The sequence below is a fragment of the Barbus barbus genome, assembly GCF_936440315.1.
Source record: "Barbus barbus genome assembly, chromosome: 48".
Classification (NCBI taxonomy): Eukaryota; Metazoa; Chordata; class Actinopteri; order Cypriniformes; family Cyprinidae; genus Barbus; species Barbus barbus.
The window spans coordinates 4,331,788-4,357,575 of NC_136726.1; the positions used below are offsets into that span (position 1 = coordinate 4,331,788).

The 25,788-nt window shown below is 37.7% G+C and overlaps 2 protein-coding genes across 2 annotated transcripts in view; one reads left to right on the forward strand and one right to left on the reverse strand.

The window, feature by feature from the left end:
• LOC306866715 (transcription factor Maf-like) overlaps positions 1–22,652 on the forward strand; it is a 76,010-nt gene extending 53,358 nt beyond the window's left edge. Inside the window, exon 3 of the mRNA XM_079412000.1 lies at positions 22,114–22,652. The gene's annotated coding sequence lies outside the window, so the exon portion shown is untranslated. The remainder of the gene's footprint in view (positions 1–22,113) is intronic.
• The window catches only part of LOC306866713 (WW domain-containing oxidoreductase), a 246,661-nt gene continuing 243,489 nt past the window's right edge, over positions 22,617–25,788 (reverse strand). The window contains exon 9 of the mRNA XM_079411998.1: positions 22,617–23,409. Coding sequence (XP_079268124.1) covers positions 23,218–23,409 — 192 coding nt within the window. The 3' untranslated portion in view covers positions 22,617–23,217. The remainder of the gene's footprint in view (positions 23,410–25,788) is intronic.

Sequence of the window (25,788 nt, forward strand, 5' to 3'; positions counted from 1 at the left end):
CATGCAATTTAACGTAATGTAACAGCATCAACATGACGACGTAACTGAATTAATACATTGGAATGTAACAACATAACAATGCAACTTATAACACAATGTACAATTTAACATGATGTAACAGCGTAAACTTAGTGACGTAACAACGAATACACTGGGACGTAAAAACATAACACAACATATAATAACATTGTGCAATTTAACGAAATGTAACAGCATCAACGTGGCGACGCAACAGAACAAAACACTGGAATGGAACAACATAAAATATATAATAATAACATGCAATTTAACGAAATGTAACAGCATCAACGTGGCGACGCAACAGAATAAACACACTGGAATGGAACAACATAAAATATATAATAATAACATGCAATTTAACGTAATGTAACAGCATCAACGTGGCGACGCAACAGAATAAACACACTGGAACGGAACAACATAAAATATATAATAATAACATGCAATTTAACGTAATGTAACAGCATCAACGTGGCGACACAACAGAATAAAAACACTGGAATGGAACAACATAAAATATATAATAATAACATGCAGTTTAGCGTAATGTAACAGCATCTGCGTGGCGACGTATCAGAATGAATACATTGGAATGTAACAACATAACAATGCAACATATAACACAACGTGCAATTTAATAAGATGTAACAGCGTAAATTTGGTAACGTAACAATGAATACACTGGAACGTAAAAACAACACAACATATAACACAACATGCAATTTAACAATGTAACAGCGTCAACATGGCAATGTAACAGAATGAATACATTGGAATGTAACAACATAACACTACATAAAATAACACAATGTGCATTTTAACATGCTGTAACAAAGTGATTTAAGGAATGTAACATAATATGGCATAGCACAACATAACGTACCAATGTAAAGTGACAAGATTAGGGGATGTAACATTAGGGGATGTATAGCTTTCCTGTAGCTCAAATAGTAGAGCATGGATCTAGCAACGCCAAGGTCATGGGTTCGATTCCCAGGGAAAGCAAGAGCTGATAAAATGTAAAAACTGTAACTTGAATGCAATGTAAGTCACTTTGGATAAAAGCGTCTGCTAAATGCGTAAATGTAAAATGTAAATGTAACATCCTATCAAGTTATATAACAACGTAAAAAATTATAATCTGACATTCTAAAAAATCTGGCTTCATGTGGTAAAATCTAAAATAGCTTGTGTTATTGTTTATATAAAACAAATCATGTAATATATTGGATAGAAGTAGTCCCCTAAGGTAACAACTGCACAGTTATGGCTTTTTACAAAATCATATTATAATGTGATTTACATTATACAAAAAGTATAATGTGAAATGAGGTAATGTAACACTCTACTGTAACACTACGTTATGTGACATATGATAATGTGATGTAACAACATTTAGCAGCTTAATGTAATGTAACACACACCTATCCAGTCAAGACCACAGAAAGAACTAGCCAGCTAATAGAAATAGAAACAAAAGACTGGATAAATAGAATGTGCAACAATTATAATTCAGAAACAAAAAGATTGAATAGATTCTGTCTTAGTTTTTCCATCAAGTGCTTATCAGCATGAACACGTCAGTCTCTAGGAAATGATGAGATTATATTACGACATTTCTATAGGCGGCATCAATCATAAAGTTAGTCACTGTCATTGGGACTTTCCTTGTTATTTCAAATGATTTAACAATGATTTAAATACTGAACACTTAAAAAGTGAAGTGTGATGTTTCTGAGGAGAATTTTTAGGTTATATAGTTTTCATGTGCCAACAAAATAGACACTGCTATTACCAAATTTTTAGTTTTTTGAGTTGTGATGAATGTAGGCCCTTCTGGCGGTGATGTCACAGTACAGTATGCCATCTAACGAGGTGATGATGTGATAAATTCCTCTTTTTGGAGGCGTGACGTCACAGTAATCAGTTAACCCAGCCACACAGGATCACATTATCTCTCTGCAGTAGCGACGGACACTGGCGTTAATGGCTTTTTAAATGTCAGCGAATGTCATGGAACGATGAAACGGGAATCGGTTATCCCAGGTCGAAGTGATCATCTCTTTCTTTCACTCGTGTTTCCTGTTCCTGTCTCGCTCTCACTCTTTCTCTCTCTCTCTCCGTCTGTCTCGCTGAAGGACTCCAGCACACGGCTACGGCACAACTTTCACCGACGCTGATGTCAGCATGATTTATACAGCAAACACACACAACAACGGAGGAGAGTGTGTGTGGCTGTTCTTACACCAGTAGTGTGTGATAGTGATTTATTGTTTGCTTTTGCTCATGTGTGTCTCCCTGCGTGTGTCCAGATTAAGAATTTTGCTTCTTTTTCGTCACCTTTTTAGTTTTTACTCTTTTTATTTTATTTATTTTTACTCTTCCCTGTATTATTTTCTTTTTCCAACCATCAGTCTTTTTTTTAATAGATAGATAGATAGATAGATAGATAGATAGATAGATAGATAGATAGATAGATAGATAGATAGATAGATAGATAGATAGATAGATAGATAGATAGATAGATAGATAGATAGATAGATAGATAGATAGATAGATAGATAGAAAGAAAAGGGAAATTAAATAAATAAATGAGGAATCTATGTGCACTACCCGGAACAAATTCAGTATTCATAACCTTTTTTTTTTTTCTGTCAAGCATGTCTTCATCTGTCCTTCAGTATAGCGGTTACTCGTAATGCCATGATTTTGCTATCTATAATTCATAATATTATTCATAACTTCTTGTATTCACATATAAGACATACAAAGTGATGAATTCCTGCGAATGCAATTATAATCTAACACATAAAATGAGAGCGAGAGAGTAATCCTGACTCCTTAGTGTTATCTTCATATTAAAATATGCCACTTGCATGTGAATGGATCTATTACTGCCACGTCCTGCCAACCATATAAACACGTCCTGCTGCATTACATCAACACACATCTCAAAATCAATCAGCATCAATGCAATATTGATTTTGAAATTCTGCTACCCACTACAAAGTAATACAAAGTTTAACTCTGACGTCTGTGAATCTTCCAGTGTGATTCGTCATATAGTGTACCTCTGGTGTTGAGCGAATCATACTAAGATATGGGCATATATATATTAGAGGCAAATATGAACAGAGAATGAATATGGGACATCTGATCCCAGAGCAGTATTAGAGGAATATTATTTTAAGAATATAGGGTGTGATGAAATATTCATGGATGTTTTGTGAGGTTTTATCAGGTTGCTTTCCCCTGATACAGCACATGTTGATGGTTTGACTGTCCAGGGACAGGATGTACAGAACAGGGCGGAGGGTGCCCGTATTTTCAGGTTTTGAAACAAACATTTGGTTCATGCATTTCTGCAGTCCTTGCAAAATTTATAGCAAGCACACCTTCACATTATTAGGAACATATCATTCTGATTATATGCTCTGTGTGTGTGTGAGAGAGAGAGACTGTAGCAGGTGCCGTGTTCCTCTTGTAGATGAGTCTGATCACTGACTTTATAATGAACACACACACACACACACACACTGATTTTAATGGGCTCTTGTTTAATTAGAGGCACAGGGGAGGGTCAGTGTCACGGACACGGACACACACACACTTGGCCATGACTGTCATTATACAGGGTCTCAAAGCTCATGCTAATTTCTGAAGATGATTTAATTAATAAGTCAGTAATCAGCCAATCAGATCCAGCTGTGTGACGCGCTCATCAGAAACATCATTAAACCTGCTGTTTTATGTCTTATTCTCACACTCACCAAGTATAAGAATATGTAAAAGAAGCGTCTTTGAGGAAAAAATATAAATAAAAAATGTTTGGTTTAGGTTGTTGGTTTTTATATTAAACAAATTCCATATCATACTTTTTTTTTCTTATTTCAAAGTGACGCAAACAGACAGCCTTGTTTGTTTTAATGCTTTCATTAATGATTTAATTGAGCGAGTATATCTATCTATCTATCTATCTATCTATCTATCTATCTATCTATCTATCAGAAATTAGCCAAATTAATTTATGATTTATAAAAGAACATTTATTTTAGTTGAAGTTACAATTTGTCGGCGTTTTGTCACAAGCGCACATATAAACTTTTCGTTTCTTCGTGTTACTTCCATTATTTGACAATACAGTGTTATTTTAGTATCTCTTATGAGTATTTTTATGTTTTCCATTTTCACTTTTAGTAATTAGTATTGTGTATTTCAATCGTTTTTAGTAGTTTTTTTCTGTCTATATAGTTTTTTTTTACATTATTCTTTTAGTTATAGTTTTAGTACATCAATTTAAACTAAATTAAAATGAGAAATATTTTTTGTTTTGTTTTTGCTACGTATAGGGTTTTCATTTTAGTTTCAGATTTAGTTTTAGTTAACTATAATATGCATGGAGACAATTTTACAATGTGAAGAAATTGTGAACATCTTTCAATCAGCGTCAGCCCCTAAAGAAGCGCCATTGTATAGCCACTTCAGATATTGTGTATAATAGGTTGCTGGTGTGGTTCTGGCAGCGAAGCCCCGTCTCTGGGTGCCAGTCAGCAGGTCTGGCCAGTCCTGGGAACGCTGACTTCTCAGCGTCTCTTTCTCTCTTCCTGGTTCAATCAATCTGCTGAAATCAAACCCATCAGGTCACCTTTATCATTCAGAGCATGTGTGTGAGCAGGATGAAACCCAATCCGCCTCCATGAAATGCTCACCTATATTTAGTTCAGCCATACGTTAACACATTTGCAAAAAAATATGCAGAGTTTCCACGGCATGAAATTTTGCTGACGTGCCGTCAGTCAGAAGTCGATATCAATGTTAGCTTCCATATCAAGTCGTTAAAAAACCTGCCCTCCATAAAACACAGCTTATAACTCAAAGGAGAAAGTAAAATTATATAGAGTGCATTACTTCAAAGCATTTCATGCATTTGTCAATAATTCGACTACACAAACATTTTTCCAAGTTATAGATGCTGGAAAACTGATCATTATACAGAGAAATACAGCAGCATATTTCAAAATATACACTACTGCTCAAATGTTTGGAGTTTTATATTTTATCTTATTATTTAAACAAATTAATACTTTTATCTAGCAAGGATGCATTAAATTGTTTAAAAGTGTCAGTAAAGACATTCATGTTACAAAAATTATATTTCAAATAAATTAGTTTGAACTTTTGAAATTTCTATTCTTTCAAAGAATCCTGAAAAATAAAATGTATCACAGTTTCCACAAAATATATGGCAACACGGCTATATTCAACATCGATAATAATCAGAAATAACAGAATTGTTTTTTTTTTTCAATAACATTTTACAATTTTACTGTATTTTGATCAAATAAATGCAGCTTTAGTGAGCAGAAGAAACTGACCTTGTCAAATATAAAAGCCTGCACTTAAAATGCTCTGAGGCCAAGAAGTGAAGTTCTCGACCCATTTTATTAATCTCAAAGATGCAGAACACAGAACATAAAAGTGGTATTTTAAGCTACAAGCGAGGTTACTTAAATCAAACGCCATAAATGCAAAGCCAAGCATCGTCGAGACCCGAGATCTGAGCATATGAAACACGTCTCTCTACTTTCCAAAGATCCTGAATGCGGTCCAGCATTTTAAGAGTGCAGTGGCCAGCCAATATTCATTTTAGCCAGCGACTGCACATTAGCAAATTCATCTGAGAAATATATTACAGATCCAAGAGTAATGATGATGACTAATCTATAACATCATAAATCCAGCATTGTCAACCTGTCCCTCTTTCATAAGGGTGATTAAATTATTGTTGTGTCAAGGTGAAGTAATTTATTAAAAAGTGCCATTATGTTTATTTACGAGCCAAGTGCTGGTCTTATGCCAGTAATACCATTAACTGCACTGTTGAGACCCATTATGCAATAAAATACACAATAGTAATTGTAAGATAACAAAGGCAGGGTTTTTTTCTCTCTCTATTTTTCCAGATGATTATTATGTTTGCAAGTGTTATTATGTTCTTTCAAAGCGCTATAAATCCCAAAGCCGTGTAAATCACTGGGACCTGCTGAGTACAGGAACTTTCTACAGAGTCCCGCACTTTATATGTATTGTGTTCATCTGTTTTCTTCAGTGAGATTCAGAGACTCTCGTGAATCAAAACTATCAGAGTCGACTTCCGTTTGCCTGTTTTCTCATTCTGCTACTCCAACGCTATCTCATTTATTCGAACTATTTCAAATCAAATTCGAACTATTTCACGGTGACTAATTCGTACGAATTCGTACGACCTCACTCGTACGATTTTGTATGATTTGTCTAGACCCCAGTGACAGGTAGGTTTAGGGGCGGGGTTAGGTGTAGGTCATTCGTACAAATTCATACGAATAGTACAACTCGTAAAATACGTACGATTTAGCAAAAATCGTACAAATTTGTGAGTGAGGTCATACGAATTGGCCACCTCGTAAAATGTGCGCAAATTTTTGTAAGATCAGGTTGGCTCTTTCCTATTTGTCTGTTTGTATGACTTTGTAGTCTGTCAAGTCAACATTCAACGATTTGTTTTTTATAGTTAAAAATGACCTCAGAAAAAAAGGTATAAAACTGAATGGAGTGGTATCCTTTCAAAAGGTGCCCATATGTACTATACACTTTAGTGGCCAATATGTACTTCTGAAGTACCTTTGAGATACTAATATGCACTTTTTATGGGTAAAGAAGGTACAGAGATGTACTTTTGTACTTTAGCGAAGCACTCCAATGACGGTTTTTGTACTTATTTTTGTACTTATTTTTGTAGTTACAAAAATAGGTACAAAAAAAGTACAAAAGATGTCACCGGGGCGGTACCCTTATAAAAGCCTATAACCACATGAATTAAATACTATAGTAATTTATAGTAAATACTATAGTGTTTTTTAACCATATTATAGTAAAGTACTTGAATTAATTTGTTGTGGTAATTTTATCGTTGCTGTGATAATATATCAACTATAGTAATATAAACAAATTCCTTTACTAAGTTTTCTACAACTATAAGGTATATTATACTACAGTTTACTGTAGTGAAAACTAAAGCATACTACAGTATTTATTACAGTTTATCAGTTCACTATAGTTAATACTACAGTATGCTGTATAGCATTCATTAAAGTGTTGTAAATACTATAATATATACAGTATAATACACTTTACTGTAGTACGGTTTACTGTCGTAAATTACTATAGCATTTGTTCATGTGGGTAAAGAGTCCATATTAGTACCTTATAAGTACATAACAGTATCTAAAGTGTACATATTAGCACCAAAAGGATGCGAAAGTGTACTTTTTGAAAAGATACCGCACCAGTGACCGCTTTTGTACCTTTTTTTTCTGAGCATGTGTACGGTATATGCACTTCTTGGAATATAATTCTGCTCTGAATCAATGGAGACTTCAGGAAGACCCTGGATAGCGTGTGGTTGAGGAGCGTTTGATGTTTGGTCGCTGCTGAGTGTGTCGAACGCTACATAATCCCTCGCTGTTGTTGCCAAATGTCAATGCAGCGCAAACAGGACAACACTAAAAATGTTGTGCGGCTTAGCAATGGCGCTCGCTCTGATCGTACTGCACTCTGTTTGATGTGATAATTAAAAACGAAAGGCAAATATTGATGCAGAGATTAGCTGGAGTCATATTTGCCCAGGGATTATGGGGAATTAGATTATCTCATGTAGAAGATCTCCCGATCGCAATCGCTCCCGCCTACGACTAACCCACCGCTGCGTTTAATGATCTTTTGTATTATACACTTGCTTATTTCATGCTTTTATTTCCACACCCTGAGTTCAAACATGCATTGTTTTTTTTGTCTTGGTTTTTTTCCCCATTTTTATCATTGGACTGTTTGTGAAAATCTGCCGTCACAGATCAGCGTTTTCAAGTGAGCTCATAAACAAACACTGAATATTTACGCTTTTGTTCGTCATTTTTGCAAACAGATGAAAACAGTCACCCTTTGCTAGGTGAGCGTTAACATGATGTTACGGTAGCTCAGCAGCTGTATTAAATATATAATGTGCACTTTTGAAAAAAATGCTCATTGAAAAACTGTATCCCACAATGCAATGCGCTTGATTTGACCTTCCATTCCCAATGTGATGAATGAACTGGAAGTAATGGACCCTTTTCACATTTCAGGGTTTCTTAGAAGCTGAAGTTGTCATAGTTGGGTAAAGTGGTATAGCTTTTTTTTTTTTTTTAGAAGTAAAATTAAGTTATTATTAATTAAAAAAGTTTTATTTTATAATAATTTATTTACATGTAATTTCTAGAATATAATTTATTTACTTATACTATATTCAGAATTTATTTTCTTATAATAAAACTGTAAGTACTAAATATGATAAATAAATTTTAATATACTAATTAGTATATTAAAATATACTTATTGTATGTAGTACTTACTACAGTTGTATTCTAAATAAATAATTATATATTTATACAATATATTATATATATATATATATATATATATATATATTATTTATTTATTAATGTGAATGATCTAAAGTTGTTTAAAATAAAACTATTCATAATAATTTACTTATTTTATACATATAATATATACTGTTATGAATGTTTAATATGTAGAATGGTTGTATTGTATTTCAAACACAGCCATGTTCTTAATTTACTGATTTAGTAACTATTCTTATTATTTAGTTAATATTTATTTATTGGAATTCAATCATATTTCAAGTTTATTTATATAGTGTGTTACTTTTTAAAATACATATCACTTCAAAGCAAAGCATTTCACACAAATTGTATTATATAATAACAAAATAATCAGTATTTTTAAATATAAATGACACAATTTGTATTATACAGCCATGTTCTCCATGTATTTAGTAATTATTATAAATTAATAAGTGATCAATAATGTTATGAGGTAGATAATGTGCTCGTGTCTCACTCTGAACACAGTCACAGCGTTTTCCCGCAGCTATCAGCCGCTGTTGTTGTTAAAGCTCGAGCGGGATGTTTGTTAGCGGGATCTCGACGGATCTGGCAGCTGTTTCAGAGCCTGATCAGATGCTTGAGCAACATGCGAGTTCCCGCGGGCCGCGGTGTCGATATGCAAGGGTCCCTCCGAGGGATTAGGGCCAGTGGCGTAACTTTGCTTTGAAAAGTGGTGGGGACACCGCACAACTCGTTTTGCTATTTGTTTATTTAATAACCGAATTTACTTGCGGACTGAGTTCAGAGTTGGAAATGCACTTAATTTTCACTTTGATGTATACATGCATCACATTCACAAATATGTCTATAAACATCCGTGAATGTTACGTTTTGCTTATCACAACACATCCAGGGTATCTAATATCAATCAAAATACGCAAGATAAATATGGTGAACTTCCCATTTCATGGTCAGCTCAGCTGCAGCGTATTCATTAATTGCACAATTGTGTGTGTGTGTGTATTACGATTCATTCTACTTTGAATTACTTGCATATGTTCTCTTAATATCAGCCGGACAACTTGCTTAAAGCAGGTGTGATCGATGCACGCGCTGAACATTGAAGAATCAACATTACGTCAAGAGTCAAGACAAGCCCACAAAATGTTTCCTTATCCAATCAAATAATTTAACCAATCCTGAACTACGCAAACCCTTGTGTAAAACATGAATGAGAGTTAATTTGTGTTTAAAATGGTTAAACTGCCTTTATTAATTAAATAATTAAATAAATGAAATTGTTTTGACAAATCTTTTTTTTATGACGTTTTTATAAAAGCTCTATTTTTTACCTCCCCCACCCCACAGGCTAGTTAACGGTAAATGTTGCTACCTATAGCATAAATGTTAAAACATCAACAAAACAACAAATCAACAAATTTTTTGTGAACCAGCCACGCACAGTAAGTTACTTTGCTTAACACGAAAAAATATTATATTTAACTTACGTGAATATAGACATACTGTCGCTAATCATGTTTTTTGGCGGCCACTGGAGCGCGCTGTGATTTACTACAAAACTGAATTAAAGGACTATGAACTACTAAAGACTTGTACTTTTTAATTGTTTTAATTGTGAAAATCCCAGTCATAGCATAGAATTGTCCTGTTACCTAAAAGGTTACTTCTTACATTAATTTAAACTTAAACTTAATTTTTCATATAACACTTAATCATGACTTGTAATAATAACCGGGACTTGTGACTTTTTAACAATGCCTCAAGTGAACTCACCTCGCTGCGTGGTTGAAGAAGAACCGTGGTCCACCTTCTAGTCATCACTTGATGACTACAGTGAGTGATGATTTGACTTGTGGACCAGAGATATTGTCCAATTAATCTTCTCAAAAATCTCAAATAAAATATTTCAACCTTGAAACAGTATCCAAACAATACGAACATCATAAAAAGAAAGGTACAGGATCTGTAGACTAATTATAGGGAAAGGAAACTACATATCCCATGACGCCTATCGCGTATCTCGCGATAGTTTCACAACGAGACTTAATATTCATCTTTGAGGACGTTGAAAAGCTTCTGACCGGCGGAAAAATTTGTTAAATGAATGAATTAGATTATGAAGAGTGACGATTTGTAGATGGTGCTTTTCCTTTAATATATACCTTACGCAATCTATTTTTCAGTTACTTTTTAAAAGTGGTGGGGACAATATCGAGCCTGGTAAAAAGTGGTGGGGACATGTCCCACCCGTCCCACCCGTAAATTACGCCTATGATTAGGGCCCTTAGACGCCATGTTCGCTCCGGCTGGGAGAGAGAGAGAGAGCACTGCGAGTGGAAATGCAGCTGGAAGACACCATTAGGAGGAACTGGGCAGCATTTGAATAAATCGAGTCATTAGGTAGCCGTTTGTGTGAGTGCCGTCACCACCTGACAGTCCCTCGCGTTTCTTCACTCGTCTCCCGTACGAAGTCGAGCAGATTGGCTCGTTTGCATTCGCCGGCATAGCAGACGCTTGGAGAGACCCCCACCTCCTCTTCGTCCGTCCCTCCCGCAGCTCGGCAGCGCCTCGCAAACCTGTTTCACTCGCCTTCTGGGGAGACAGATTCATCTCGCCACGCCTGCCTGTTCCTCCGTCTTTCATTTTTCATTTTTTATTTATCACATATGGCTCAGAAATTCATCAACATATGGATCCCATTGTTTGTTGCCCAGGCGGCCCTACTGTTATAGACAATAGCTGATGAGTTAGTTTGAACCTCGCGAGATCCGACACGGCTGTTACGGTCGGTTTGCCGGGATTCGCGAATTTTCTCGCTGTATGTTTGGAACACAACTCGCAAAAACGCTGATGTGCACTGTTTGCATCTACATTAATCAACTTACTGTAGCGCGCCGTCAACAAAATGATCATACGGCTTATTAATGCGGTGTGTTTTGGATGAATTATATATCAAAAGCAGGAGGAAGGCGGTGGTGTGGAGATGACCGGAGAGTCCGGATGTGTGCTATAGGTGGATGCATCATTCATGGACTTCGTTAAGTATGTAGTGAATACTTAACGAAGTATACGTGAAATCAGAATCGACCCAGTTTACGTTCTCGCTCTTATTGTGCGAGATTCATCCGTGCATGTTATTATAAGTTTGTTTTGGTTATATAACTTGGGATGTCAATCTAAAACTTTTCTTGTTGGCTGACGACGTCACCCTCCTCCCTCCAACCACCTGTCATATAGAGCCATCCAATCAAATCCCAGCGGATTCAATCAAGTCCCACGACTGAAATACGGCAGAGTATGGAGGTCAAATTGGCTGTGAGCGACGTTTCAGGTTGACTTCAACACCAAGCAAACGAATCTGGACAAAATTCACAGATTGATTTATTAACTTGTTGATTGATTGTCAGATTTATTGCTGTTTTGCTGAATACAAATTACTTTCTCAATAAAATCTATATTGAGAAATATTATATCAATGTAAATCTTTCTCAAGTTACAATGAGAAAGATGATATTTTAAACTATTGGGGTATACAGTAAATAATATATTACAATATACTTAGAATTGTAGTTTATTCTAATTGAATTAATATAAAACAATTTAAATTTTATAAATATTACACTATATGTTATAATATAAGAATGTATTATATTATTCAAGTTATGTAATATACTAGTATTTAGTATGTACAACCATGTTCTCCATTTAGTTTTTTTTAAACTATTATTGTTAAATAATAATGCTAATTAATTCATATATCAAGTCAAGGTTATTTGTATAGCGATTACATCGGGTTATGGAAGTAAACAGCTTTAACAGCCAAATTATTGCAAAAATAAACATTTTGATTGAACATGGTTTATCATACATAGATAAAATTGTAATTACAATATAATTTATAATATAATTAATTAGTAATTGTTTAGTATATTAAGTCAGGTTTATATAGCAATTACATCAAGCAAAATGGGTTTTGAGCGATATTTTCAGGTTGCCTTCAAGAGCATGCAAACAAATCCAAACAAAATGCTCAATATTAATTTTACATCAAATTTTCGCAATTTTTTTTTAATATCACAGCTCTTCAGTTTATACAATACATTGCTTAAACTATAAACTCTATAAAGTCAGTCACTGTTCAAAGACGTATATGTATATATATATTAATATAATATCATATAAGACTGTGGGCCTAATAGCAGCTCTTATCACTTTAGCGCACGACCTCTTGTGGATTTTTGTTTGAACATAACACAAATATGATTGAATGAGAATGATTCAGTCACAGGTGATTTGAGTTTCAGGCTAATCTACAGCATGGCGTGATCGCAGAAACGAGTCCCGTCGCAGCTGCTTTAGTTTTCTATTAGATGCTGTAAACTGCGGTTGTCGCTGAAGCTAATTCTTTAGTTTGGTTCTTGTTAAGTCTTGTTTGGGTTGTTTTCTTTAGTTAAGGGCTCCCGCTGAGGGGCTTCAGCACTTCAAAGGCCAGTTTGCTGAGCATGGTGTTCGCCTCAGGACCGAACGCAAACACGCCGAGTGTTTAACGGCTCAGACTTATTCACAGACATCATTAAATAACACCGAGATGGACTAACACAGACTCCTCGACTGCCGTTTAGTAACAGACTAAGATGAGATGAGCTGAGAGACTTGTGCGGGTGAGAGAATGGCTAATTATCCTGCGTTAAATTGCATCGCACCACATTCATCTAGTTTTAACACACTAACAAAGGGTTAGTTCATCTAAAAATGTAAATTCTCTCATTATTTTCTCACTCTTGTGTTGTTTTAAACCTTTGTGACTTGGAAGTGGAACTCAAAAGGAGATGTTTAGCAGAATGTTCACGCTGCTCTTTTCCACACAATGAAAATGAATGGGGACTCATGCAAACATAACAACAAAATGCATGATAAAAGTGGTTTATATGACACACAAGCAGGGTTTAAGGTCTTGTAATTTGTAAGCGTTATGTGTGGAAACAGAATTAAATTTAAATCATTGTTCACAGAGTGTTTCTACATTATTGTTGCTTTTTGCTTATTTTATTTCTTTATTATTAGTTTGTTTATTTATTGATTGGTTTGTTTCTCACACAAAGATGCTGTATGGCTTTGCTATAGTAAAGCCATGGTTAATTTTCATAAGATAAGGAGTAATTAGCCTAAAAACCAAGATTCTGTCTCTGTTTGCTCGCCTGCATGCGAACTATTCCTTTAAATGGCTGCATCTCTAAGTGCTGGTGACAAATCTATTTATGTAATACTTTTGATAGGTATTGATTGGACTATGCAGAAACTTATAAAGAGAGAAAAATGAGCTTGAAGACAGAACATGGCAGCCGGAGGAGCTCTGAACACGAGATCTAATGAGGAGGACGGTGACAGAGAGAGAGAAAGTCTCAAAAAAATAAATAAACAGCATTTCCAGAGCTCATATTCTACACTTTTATAGCAATTATTATTTCCCCAAAGTCCACTTACAAAGTTATTCAAGGTTTCTTGCACCAAAAGTGTCTTAATTTAGTTTTTTTCTCAACTATTTTCTGCCCTCTGTCTGACCCTTACAATTAAACAGGCTGTTATTGCTGTTTCTTCTCCGTGTACCGGCTCGCTTCACACTTCATCAGTGCTCAACACTCGTTTAGTAAGTTTTCCTGCCGCGCTGCGCTGCTTCTTGACTGCGACGTCCCAAAAACAAAATAAAAGTTGAGAAAACTTAAAAATCTGCTGAAGCTGGTTGCCTTAAAATTGTAAGTTGGCTCAACTATTTTTTATTTTTTTTTACAGCATGGTCCAACTTTCCAGTTCTTCATGATTTACTGGATATAGAATTTAAAAATGTATATATATATTTAACCCACAATTTCTGCCCAATAAAATATTTTAGAGCTTGGCAAATGTATATTCATAAAATGTATAAAACTGCACATTATTTTTAAAGGTCTTTTCCAGGTCTAGACTTTATTCATCACCTTATATATTCAGGCTTTTTTAAGACGATGGTTCTTCAAAGAAAAAGGGAAAGGAAATGAATTAAAATAATAAATGTCTTTTTTTAGTGGTTTTAGCTTATTTAATGTTTGTTCGGTCTTATTTTAAAGCATTTTAACTCAGCTTAATCATTTATTATTATTATTATTATTATATTTTATTGCAATTTAAAAATATATATATTTTATTACGATTACAGTTGCAAGTAAAATTGAACAAATAAAAATAAATAAATAAATACGTTTGTTTGATAGTTAGTTACAATTAGGAAGTACTCTTTTATATTAAAATCCATCATACAAGTTTGTTAAAAAGTGATCATGTTGTACCAAGTGTGCCGGACCACAAACTCATGCCTCCTCAGAAACAGTCACATGACGGCAGTGAGACTGGAGTGTGTTGAACGTACGTGTGTGTGTGTGTGTGAGAGCGAGCATTCCCGTTCACACTGTACAGTCTTGGTTGTTCTCAGGTGTGTGTGTGTGTGTGTGTGTGTGTGTGTGTGAGTGTGAGTGTGTGAGTGAGTGAGTGCCCCCGTTTACACTGTACAGTCTTGGTTGTTCTCAGGTGTGTGAGTGTGTGTGTGTGTGTGTGTGTGAGTGAGTGAGTGAGTGAGTGAGTGAGTGAGTGAGTGAGTGAGTGAGTGAGTGAGTGAGTGAGTGAGTGCTCCCGTTCACACTGTACAGTCTTGGTTGTTCTCAGGTGTGTGTGTGTGTGTGTGTGTTTGAGTGACCTTGGAGTGGCGGCAGTGCTTAAACAGTGTGTCAGCGAGTGTGTTGAAGCGTGTCTGTGCCGATTATGAATGTTTCATTACTGCCACCTCAGCCTTTAGCTGTGAGCTTTCCACTAAAGCACACTGACAAATCCTCTTTCTTCTCGCCTTTTTTACCTCCTCTCTCTCTCTCTCTCTCTCTCTCTCTCTCTCTCCCTCTCCTCGATGGCCGTCTAGCTCCCTTCTCTGCGCTCGATTTCTGTTACTCTCGATTTTTCTTTCCGCAGTTTTTCCGCCGCTCTCTCTCTGATGAATCTCCAGACAGCAGGGAATAATTGTAGTGGGGGCCGAGCACTCGTTTTTCTTTTTGTTTGAAAGGCATGACAGGTACGACTTCTCCTCTGCTCTCTCCGCCCTCGCTTTCTCTCTTCCGCACAAAGAGCGCACAAAATAAGTCAAGGTTTACAAGGTCAACTCGTCTCGCGCTAAGCAGAGCTTTTTCACCCGCGGTATTTCGACTAAAACGTCAAGAGACAGCGGAGATAAATTTGGAAAAATGTCCCGGCGCAGGCGGCCGTACTTTACTCTGATTTCTGCTGCTTGACATTCTCCTCTGAATGAATAAGAGAGCTTGTTATCTTATTGTCTTATAATAGCAGCGAGCGCTAGCGCACTTCATCATGCACTGCCCTGTTGAGTGTGTAAAAGTATGTCACACACACACACACACATGAAGGGAAAAGAGGGGCACGGCAGATTAGTATCTTCTTTCTGGGGTGTGTTGAAACTCTCCCCGCTTTCTGAAACATTTCTTTGATGACAGGAACTACTTGAGCAAGACCTTTGCTATAAATTCAGATAAGATCTCTCAAAGGCCTTGTTCAAAACCAGTAAAACTGTCTATAATCAATCTAATCACTCATATTACCAAAGTTTTTTTTTTTTTTTTTTTTAAAGCAGGTCTTTAAGTAGTAAATAGTGTAAAACAGTGTAATAAAATGGTGTAGAAACTTGGAAATAGTGTAAATTTCACAAATAATTACAACTAATTGGCAAGTAACGCATTGAATTAAACAGGAAATCTCAAAGTACAAAGATTGTAATAGTTATGTCTCGTAAAGCGTACTCAAATAATAAACTTTGACTGTGAAACACACAAAGAGAAATTTAGCAGAATGTTCATGCTGCTCTTTTCTCTAAATTAGTGGCTGTCAAGCTCTAAAAAAGTACCATAACATTAATCCATATGACTTATGGGCTATATTATAGATTTGTGTGAGGAAAAGACTGACATTTACATCATTATTTAAAAAAAAAAAAAAGTTTAGTTTTTTTGTAATTTTTTAGAGATTCAGCATTTGCTTTCATCTCATGTAAAAGAGCAGCGTGAACATTCTACAAAACATGTTTTGGAATAAATCACACTGGTTTGTAGGCGAGTATGGTTCATTTTTGGAGCAAACTATTCTTGCTGGACTGAACATAGCAAGCTGTTTTCATTATTTTAAATCTCACCCACAAACTTTGCAAAAATAGATTTACTTAATAAAAATAATATAAATGTGTCTCCTATAAACCGCGTCGGAGTGCGCATTACCTCTAAAGGAATGTATTATCTAGTCATAAACTTCTCTCGCAGTCAGCTACTGGATTTCATAAAACTAACATTGACTTTATAACGGCTCTTAATAAATATTGACCTACATTTTAATCACATGCTAATCTCGAGCGCTGGAGAGGTGACAGTTTATGGATAGCCGTGGATCATAAATTTTCCAGGTCGCATCTCTCTATCGAGTGTATCTGTTCCTCCGAGAGCCGTACGATTGATCATATTCATTAAAAATATCTACACACTTTGGCATTTCACAGCCCACTAAGCCTGTGCAAGTTTAAGAATAAGATGTAATTATTCTCCTGCAGCCAATATTCATTTCAGTGGAATAATAAACTACTTGGATTAAAAGATTACTGTGCTGGGCTGTGTTTTAAACAGGCAACAGTGTGTGTGTTTGTATATCGAAACATTGTTCATGTAATATTTTAATAACAGAACAATTAATTACAGTATAAATTTGGGTCTTCAGCATTAAAAAGTTTGAAAAGCCCTGCCATCGACAATTTTATGGCATAAGCACATTTTGTGTTCAATGCATTTTCCCCTCTACTTCCTGTTCGTTTTGCATAAATAGGTTACTGAAATTGTTTCCGAAACACTAAAATCATATTCTTTTTATATTTTTAGCAGCATATTCACCAATAAGTGCTTCTCTAGCCAGCTGTCTCAAAGCTCTCCTGCGCTATTAAAATTGTGTTTCACCGCAACCCAGGCGTTTCCAGAAACCTGCATCCATGCCACCGCTGAGCATTGTTTAAAGCCATGGGGTATTGTGGAATAGAATGAGGTCGACCAATCTTTTCAAAACTAATTATAATGTTTAAAAACCTAAACACCAGAAGCAATATTGGGCCAATAAAACGGAATTAAAAGCTCATTTCTGCGGGGTAATTGCACCACGCAGTGCTGATATTAAACACCTGGCATGTGGTATACAGCTCTCCAGCCTGTCTGAGCTTTTCACAGATGTGCCGCCCATCCTGGAGCGGGAACCGGACGTGTCCGAATCCAAGCGAACAGGTCAGAGAACAGGCATGCAGCGACAGACGATCAGCTGCAATGATGGCTTTGTTACAGGACCTGATGTCATACTGCCTCTCTTCCCCTATTTAAACAGGCAGAGGGAGCGGGAGAGTGATACAGATTGAGTGTGTCGTTGTAAATGGGGGTAGATTAAGCGGATATATTGTGAGTGTTCAGGGAAAGGCTTTTGGTTACAGCCAGGGCTGTACATACAGGAAGTGATGCAGACATATACTGGGGGTCAATGGGAGATCCGTTTACCTCTGAAAGTCACCTTTTCTCTTGCATCACTACACTGGCCTGTCCTGGACAGGACCATATAATGCTTATCAGCGTATCAGTAACTCTGAAGTTCTTTAGATTAAGGTGTATTTGCGTTCTTGCTGCTTAGATGGTACGCACCACAACCAGACAGTTATTTCAAGCTAGACACAAAGAGAAAAGGAGATATAAAGTAACAAAGTTAAGTAATTAATGATATCAGATCTTAATATTGTGGTATTTTGATATATAACATTGTTATAACACCCAGAAGTTGAATGAATTGTAGTACTAAGGTAAATGTAGAGAAAAGGTGTGTGTCATGGTACATGTCCAAATTTCATGTTTAAAAAGCTGCTTTTTTGGTAGTTGTATGTTGCTGTGAAATATAACTATGATTCATGCTAGATTTGTGTAAACAAGGTGAGTTGGTGTAAATTTTGGTTTCCAGGATAAAGGCTGGCCTTTGAAAAACGGCGCAATCGCCCGGTGTGCTGAAAGAAAAAAAAACATTGATTAACTATCAAATGATTCCAATACAATGATCAATAAGGCTCCGTTGAAGAAACGAGAAAAACATCCACTCATGAATCTTCCAGTGCCTCAGACACAAAGGCAGCCTTGGCAGACATGCATGGTTATAGAAGCGGTTGAGATAATTTTTGCAGGTTTTTGCACAGCATGTCTCTGGGATTTGGGAAAAGAAAGCTTTTTACTTTAAAGGGGTCTTCTTGATCCCTGACTTGTAGGATAAGATCTTTTTGGGATTGACCTCTACTTACCTGTCTGTCTTAGCCTGACTAGTCTTGTGTAGCCAGACCTTCAGACGCTATTTGAAACTTTAAATATTTCACATACTTTTGAAATTCCAGCGTTTAGTTGATCCTGATAAGCGTTTGTCATCACAGTTGTAAACACAAAGGCTTTCTTCTTTCGTGAGGGGGTTTGGCGTCACGGCATCTTTGTTTCTAGGCGGAACATTAAAGAACGTGACACACACGTCTCCCGGAAAGCTGTATAATTCAACCAGTCCGATGACGACTTCGAAACTCCTGAAGTGTTTCCACTTTTGTGTGACATATGCATCAGACGTTCAGCCAGCGGTCCGTGGGCGTGACGTCTGAGGCTGAGACTATAGCCTGACTACTGCTGACCTTTGGTGCGTTTCCCAAAAACAACTATGGTCGCAAGTTCCATCGTTATAGAGTTCCGTCAAATAGAGTTCAACGGAACTAACGACCATAGATAGCAATGCTTTTGGGAAACGCACCCCTGATCTGAACACTCTCGATCAACTATTATCTAGATTCCCAACCAATGACTAGGTTCCCAAATAGCTTAACCCTGTAGTCTAGTTGCATATTTGGCTAATAAACTCTTGCAAATCTGGATAACAACTAGTATTTCCAAGACATCATTGGGGCCAAACTCGGCACAACCCTGGAGGCAAAGCTGTTGTTTTTATTATATGCGAATCTATGCCTTGAGGAGAGCAATATCACCAGCGTCTGTCTAGACCCAGCTGAGTATTTGCTCCTCCTGCTGGGGAGGCAGAAAAGGGTCATAAAACCCAAATGATGGCCACCCAGACTTCCCCGAAGGTAGAGAGGATTGAGCAGAGGGATACAAGCCAACACGGAGCCAACAGTTTTCCAGAAGACCTCGAGGTGGAAAGCTCAGATGCCCTGTCACCTGTGGCACACTGTCAACATCATTTAGTGCATGCTATTATTGGGTATTGGGTGCATTTAAGACACATTTAGAAATATTTTGTGCTCTTTTTGTAGGTCAGACGATTGTCAATCTTGGCCAAGTTGCTCTGTGTGGCTACGATGAATAGTTGAGATTCTCCCAAAGCTTGCTATTGTCACCTCTATAGGTCACAGATATTCGATGGGTTGGTAAGAGATGGAAATCAATGCAAAGATGTAGTGCAGATCTACCGCTCCTAGTAGATCTGCGGATAGATGCTTTGATCAGACTTCTTTACGGTAGGGATAAGCCGGCACCTTTATCTGTTTGAAATGTGCTTCAGTGCTAGGCACTAAACATAATATCAGACATCGCAGATGTGTCCTACAAGAATCCCTATAGTTCCAGTGCCCCCTGGATAAGACCTTGTGGAGCAGTGCCCTTGTTGAGACTGGAAACTGGAAGCTTTCCTATCTATGTTCAGCCATTTGCAAACAATACAGTATGTGACACCTGGCTGGCCCAGAAACACTACATCTGTGTTCCCACTTTATCTCCCGTTATCCGGGATCAGGGCGGTCCCACCGGTTCCCACACATACACAAATGGTTTAGTGCCACTTCAGGTTTACATGCCTCACATCATTAGCTATCCTCCCTCAATCTCAGACAAATAACAACCAGTCTCACTTCTACCCCACCCCCCAACTCTCTTTCTCTCCCTCCATCAGGGGCCCATTCATTACATGGTGACACTTTTACTGCCTCTACCTCTCCCAGACCTCTCTACCTCTCTGGAGAGAACAGATAGAACAAGAAAGAGAGCGCGAACATGGAAGAGACTGAGTGGAACCTGAAATAGAGTGCCGCCTCACCTCCAATCCCACACACGTTCAACTCGAAAATACAGAAGGAAGAGCTTGTTTGTTTATGAGTGCCATAGTTTCAGTCTTATCCCTTGGATGTACAAGGAACACCTCGTCCATCTTTCGGTATCATACCCCAATCCATGTGTGTAATTTTGGCATTGCGTCATGGTGTCCTCATACAGTGTGTGTGTGTGTGGGAGCAAACACAGATAGGCCACCTGCACTGAGAAGGGTATGCAGTCTACATGTACATTACGCAACCCTGTTTGTGCAGGACAGTATGTACTCTGAGCATTACACAACCGGTTCTTCATATCACATGCTGGGTTGCACATTTCTCACATGTTGGGAACAGATTAAGCTTTTATTTTGCACATGTTTTGACACACTAAACCAGATCTGTATTTAATTTGTGTTGCCATCTGATTTTCTGGTGTGGAAATGTGTTATAGTTGCTTTTATCCTCATCTGCTGGTCCAGGTTATTGATTCCATTGGCCGCACAAGCGTGAAAGGGCGGGACAGGACTCCTTTATGATTGGTTTCTTGATGTGTCAATTACTCTGTTGGAGCGAGTAATGCGTGTGACAGGCCGTTTGTTTATGGAGTTGTTCCGGGTCATGGTCAAAGCCTTGCTAAACACACAGGCGAGGAAGGGTTCAGCTCATGTCACTCCTGGGAAACTCGCTCACCCCTGACGCACATGGAGACTTTCTTTGTTTAAATCTCAAGAGAAGTGCTCTTCACTGGGCCTGGAATTTAAAAGACTCTTCCTAATTTAGTTATCCCAATGTGCACATTTGTTCACCACTTACAATAGTAAATCTAAGTGGTGTATAAAACATTTTGTACTGTATGTGCTGAGCATGCATCATTTACTAGTAGTGATGTCTATGAATATTTTTTAACCCGTTCTTTTCAATGATTTTGTTGAATAAATTCTCAATGCATGTGCAACTCACTCAACTTTCAAGGTATTAGCTGTGAGGTCAGTTTGATGGCATAACTCAATATTTGATGCAATCAATCTAATGTGATATTTAACTATATTTATTATTATTCGTTACTTTAAAAAAATCATGAATGGATTTATGAATTAATGAAGAATAGGTAAATCATTTTTTTACTTAAATTGAAATCATCTTTAACTGATCTAATAAATGAATCAAATTCAATAAAATAATTTCTCAGCACTATTTGGTAACACTAGTTTTATGGCCTAGAAACAATTTAAAACTATTTCTGAGTAAAATGTTGTGATTTTTAATTAATAATATTTTTATTATTATTATTATTATTTTTTTTTATTTTGTCCCCCCCCCCAATTGTTATTGAAACTAATTATCTGAATTATAGTTTGTATGTTAGAGGCTACCTTCAGTGAAGGCAGCTAAAATGTTTCATCTGACCAACCATATACAATGAATACATTATATCATGTTTTCACTTTTAAATGAATCTCTTTTTCTCTTTCTTTACAGACAGTGTAACACTGGAATGCTTCTGGCTTAGGATGACCCACGGCTCCAAGACTGCCACAAAGCACAACCTCTCCAAAATCCACCCCTGATGAAGACAATGATGAGGAGGAAGATGATGGCGGATTGAGAGAAATCAGAAACCCTTTATCAACCTGAGTGCCATTCCTCAGCCTTACCCACAATCCCCATCTACTGACTCTACACTGATTTTACAGTCAGATGTCTCACCAACAATGAAAAACAAATTAGGAAAGCCTTGAAACATCCCTGCATGCTTGATGATGCAGTCCAGACAATGAAAGGAATTCAAAATGGAACTTCGACCAGATATTTCCAGACCACATGGACTCAAACTCTTTCTGTCTCTCTGCCACTGACGGCCCTCCAGTTCTCGTACCAGATGCTGTTTTATTGTACTTCACATTAGCCCAGTGTTTTATAAAAGGTGGTTGGGAGGCTCTAGCCAGATGGGGTAAAGAAAGACAACAGCATTCAAATTCTTTCAGAACAGCATCTTGTGTATATTGTGTACAGGATATGAATACAGGCTTATTCTAAGCAATGTGAAGACACCATGTTTGTAAATAGTTCACAAATTGTACATTTCCTGCATTGTGTCTTTGTAGGTTATGCCGTTACAACATTTATTCAACATTTTTATCTGTACAGACGTAAAGGTTGACATTGATCTCAGAATATTTGTATTCCGTAAACATCCATTTAAACCATATAGACCCCCTCTAAAGACAACTCAAATGTTATTGCTTGTTAAGGAGACATTTATAGAGTGATCTAGACCTAGTTAAACCCTAATGCTGGATTGAGTGACTACGCCTTAGAGAACGAGAGAAACACAATTGAATTGCATCTTTCGCTGTCTCTCTGCATCTCTTTATCTGCTGTAGAAGTCCCAGCCCGTGTGGTTCTAGTTTCCGATTCCCAGATAACTTCCAAGCTTGATTGCTAACATCCTTGTACAGTTTAGAATTGCATCTTCTCATCTTTTTTGTCCCCTTCAAACAATGATTATCTTATGCCTGAATCCTCTACGTAGCCGTGATGTTCATGTAGGTGACCCTGCGAGGATCGCGGGGCCAGGAGGGGTCAGAGCACCTGAGGGGGGGTGGATCTCTCCTGGATGAGCCTCTCACTCAGTTCCCAGAGGCTGAGGGCGGCCGTGGGGTCCTGGGCCTGTGGAGAGGGCAAGCAGCGGAAGCAGTTGTTGAAGTACATCCCTCCGATACCCTCCAGCTCTGGAGCCACGGCACAGTAGACTGTAGTGGCCGCTCCCTGTTGCTGTGGAAACAAAAATTAAAATATCAGAATAAACTGAAGCAATGTGAGCAAAAACAAATACTGTTGTTGTATGGAGCCAGAAGAACTGGTTGACTCTCTTCAAAGGGTCGGGGCAATACCAAAGACACTTCTAACCATCTGAGACTTGCTTTCCCCCCCCCTAAAACTGATCGTGAGATGTGGGGAAGTGCTTCACAGACTGTCAAAAGACACCTTGGGATAGACTGTGAACTTGTTCAAATGGAGTTCCTGTTATACTTGTACATCGGACATATGGCTGTCAACATTCTGCATGCTGTCATATAGGTACCTGCCAAATACTAGTCTAGGAACCACCGAGATGAGCTGGTTTATGGTGGAAGTGTTCAATTCTGGCAAGTTCTATAAAAGCTTTTAAGGTGGACTCAAACCTCATGCTGTCTGAATGCTGTATCCTCTCTAGGGTTCAACGGTTAGCAGAAAAAACCAAGCGACAACAATAGCAATGAAATGCACTTGCCGTTATCTCCTCTATAAGTAGGAAAAACAGGATATAATATCTCAGAAACTGGAACTGAGAAGCACTCAATTGGCAGGTTTATTGTATATCTCTTGTACGCCTGCCAAGAATCACAGACAATGATCAACACACACACAAAAACAGTATAGTTGTAGATACTGTATATAGCAGAAAGGAAGTGCTTTGGGGAAGTCTTGTAAAGACGACTGAGGGGCAGCCTGCCAAAACTGTCCATTCATCTCACGTCAAAGGGATTTCTGGATGTCACCGAGTCAATGGGGACTTTCTGTCATTGCTGGAGAAGGCATCTCCACGTACACACACACACACAAACACAAATTTAAATCCTAAACAAGGGATCCAGCACAAAGATATCCAATGGAAGGGTATCCAAGTTGGAGACGTATACCCCAAATCCCAGTATCCTCTGTAACGCATGCTGTAACGTCAGGCCCCATGAAAATCTCTGAAGGGCCGTTCACACTGACAGCGATTTGCAGCAACAAAGCAACCGGAAGTCATTTGTTTGAATAAGAGTTTTCGATTTGACATGACAAAGCCGAAAAAGACCATTGGCGAGTTCAAATTAGGTGACCACCAATGCAGATACATCTACTGCAGTTGCTATTACAACTTTGGCAAACTCGAGCGTCTTTATCGTTTTCAGTGTGAACCCCTTTTAAGACAGGAAGCATTTACTGGGATTACATCTTTAAGATGTAAAGGTGAAGTCAAGGTGTAATTTTGGCACCAAACTAGCAGCTACAAGTGAAATTGCGAAAACACTCCTCCATTGTTCGAAAAATAGTTAGCCTTCAATGTCATACCATTGGTTGAGTCAAAAGTTGAGATGTTGTCCCCCTCAAACAAACATTTGAGGAAAAAAAAAAATCTGTCATACAACTATTAAGATCATAGTGGTATCAGTGTTCAGCCACGGTTCAAAGGCCAGACTAGCAATCCAACCCCTTCATGTTAATGAAGTTCTCATGAAACGTCAAAACCAATACGCAACACATACGCCCCCCCAGTCATGCCTCTTTTAGTGTTTATTTAATTCATGCCCTCGGGTTTGATTGTTTACACAAAAACAAATGACTCTTCAAGTTTTACAGATGCTTTGCACTTTTCCGCATGGCCAATCAGTGGCTAATTGTCGGGGACGGTTGGCTATCCCAGGGTTTTAACTGTCTTGGGGAAAGAGGGATGAAGATTCAGAGGAAAAGAAAAACATGTCAGACAGAATTAGAGTTGACGTGCAGTTCAGATGTTTCCAGACTCGTCTTTTATGTCCCTCCTCTCACAGAAGAAACCGTCCTACGCTACTTCACACGCAACTCCTGCAGGAAGTTAACTTGTGTGAGATACACATGAAATAGATGGCTGCTTTATCTTCAAATAGTGCAGGAGGCTCTCAGATCTGAAAAAAAGTGTAGGGCAACGTTAAGGAGATCGTCTGGCAGACGTTTACAGGGACGTGCACCGATGGCCAACTCTTTAAACAGGCGAAAATACACACGCGTTGCAACAGTACAAAGACTTCGGCTCATTTAAGGAGCCAAATCAACAGCTGTAGCTCAAGCTGGCAAAGACTGTGACAGAACGCTTGTTAGACACACACGCACACACAAACTCGCAGGAAGAAAGCCAAGGCTCTAGTCAGAAATTCAGCGAGCGAACTTCACGCGCTCATCCCCATTTAACTCCAGTTTGTGTGTTTTTCTGTATCTGCGTGTGTCGGACCGAGCGTCTTTTGAAGTACACAGATGCTGCATGTTGCTTTGGTTAGCGCGGCAATAAACATGACATCAAAAGGATGGATCTTTCTGGAATCTTACCTGCTTTTGCAGTGATAAGTTAATACATATTTGAAGCTGGGA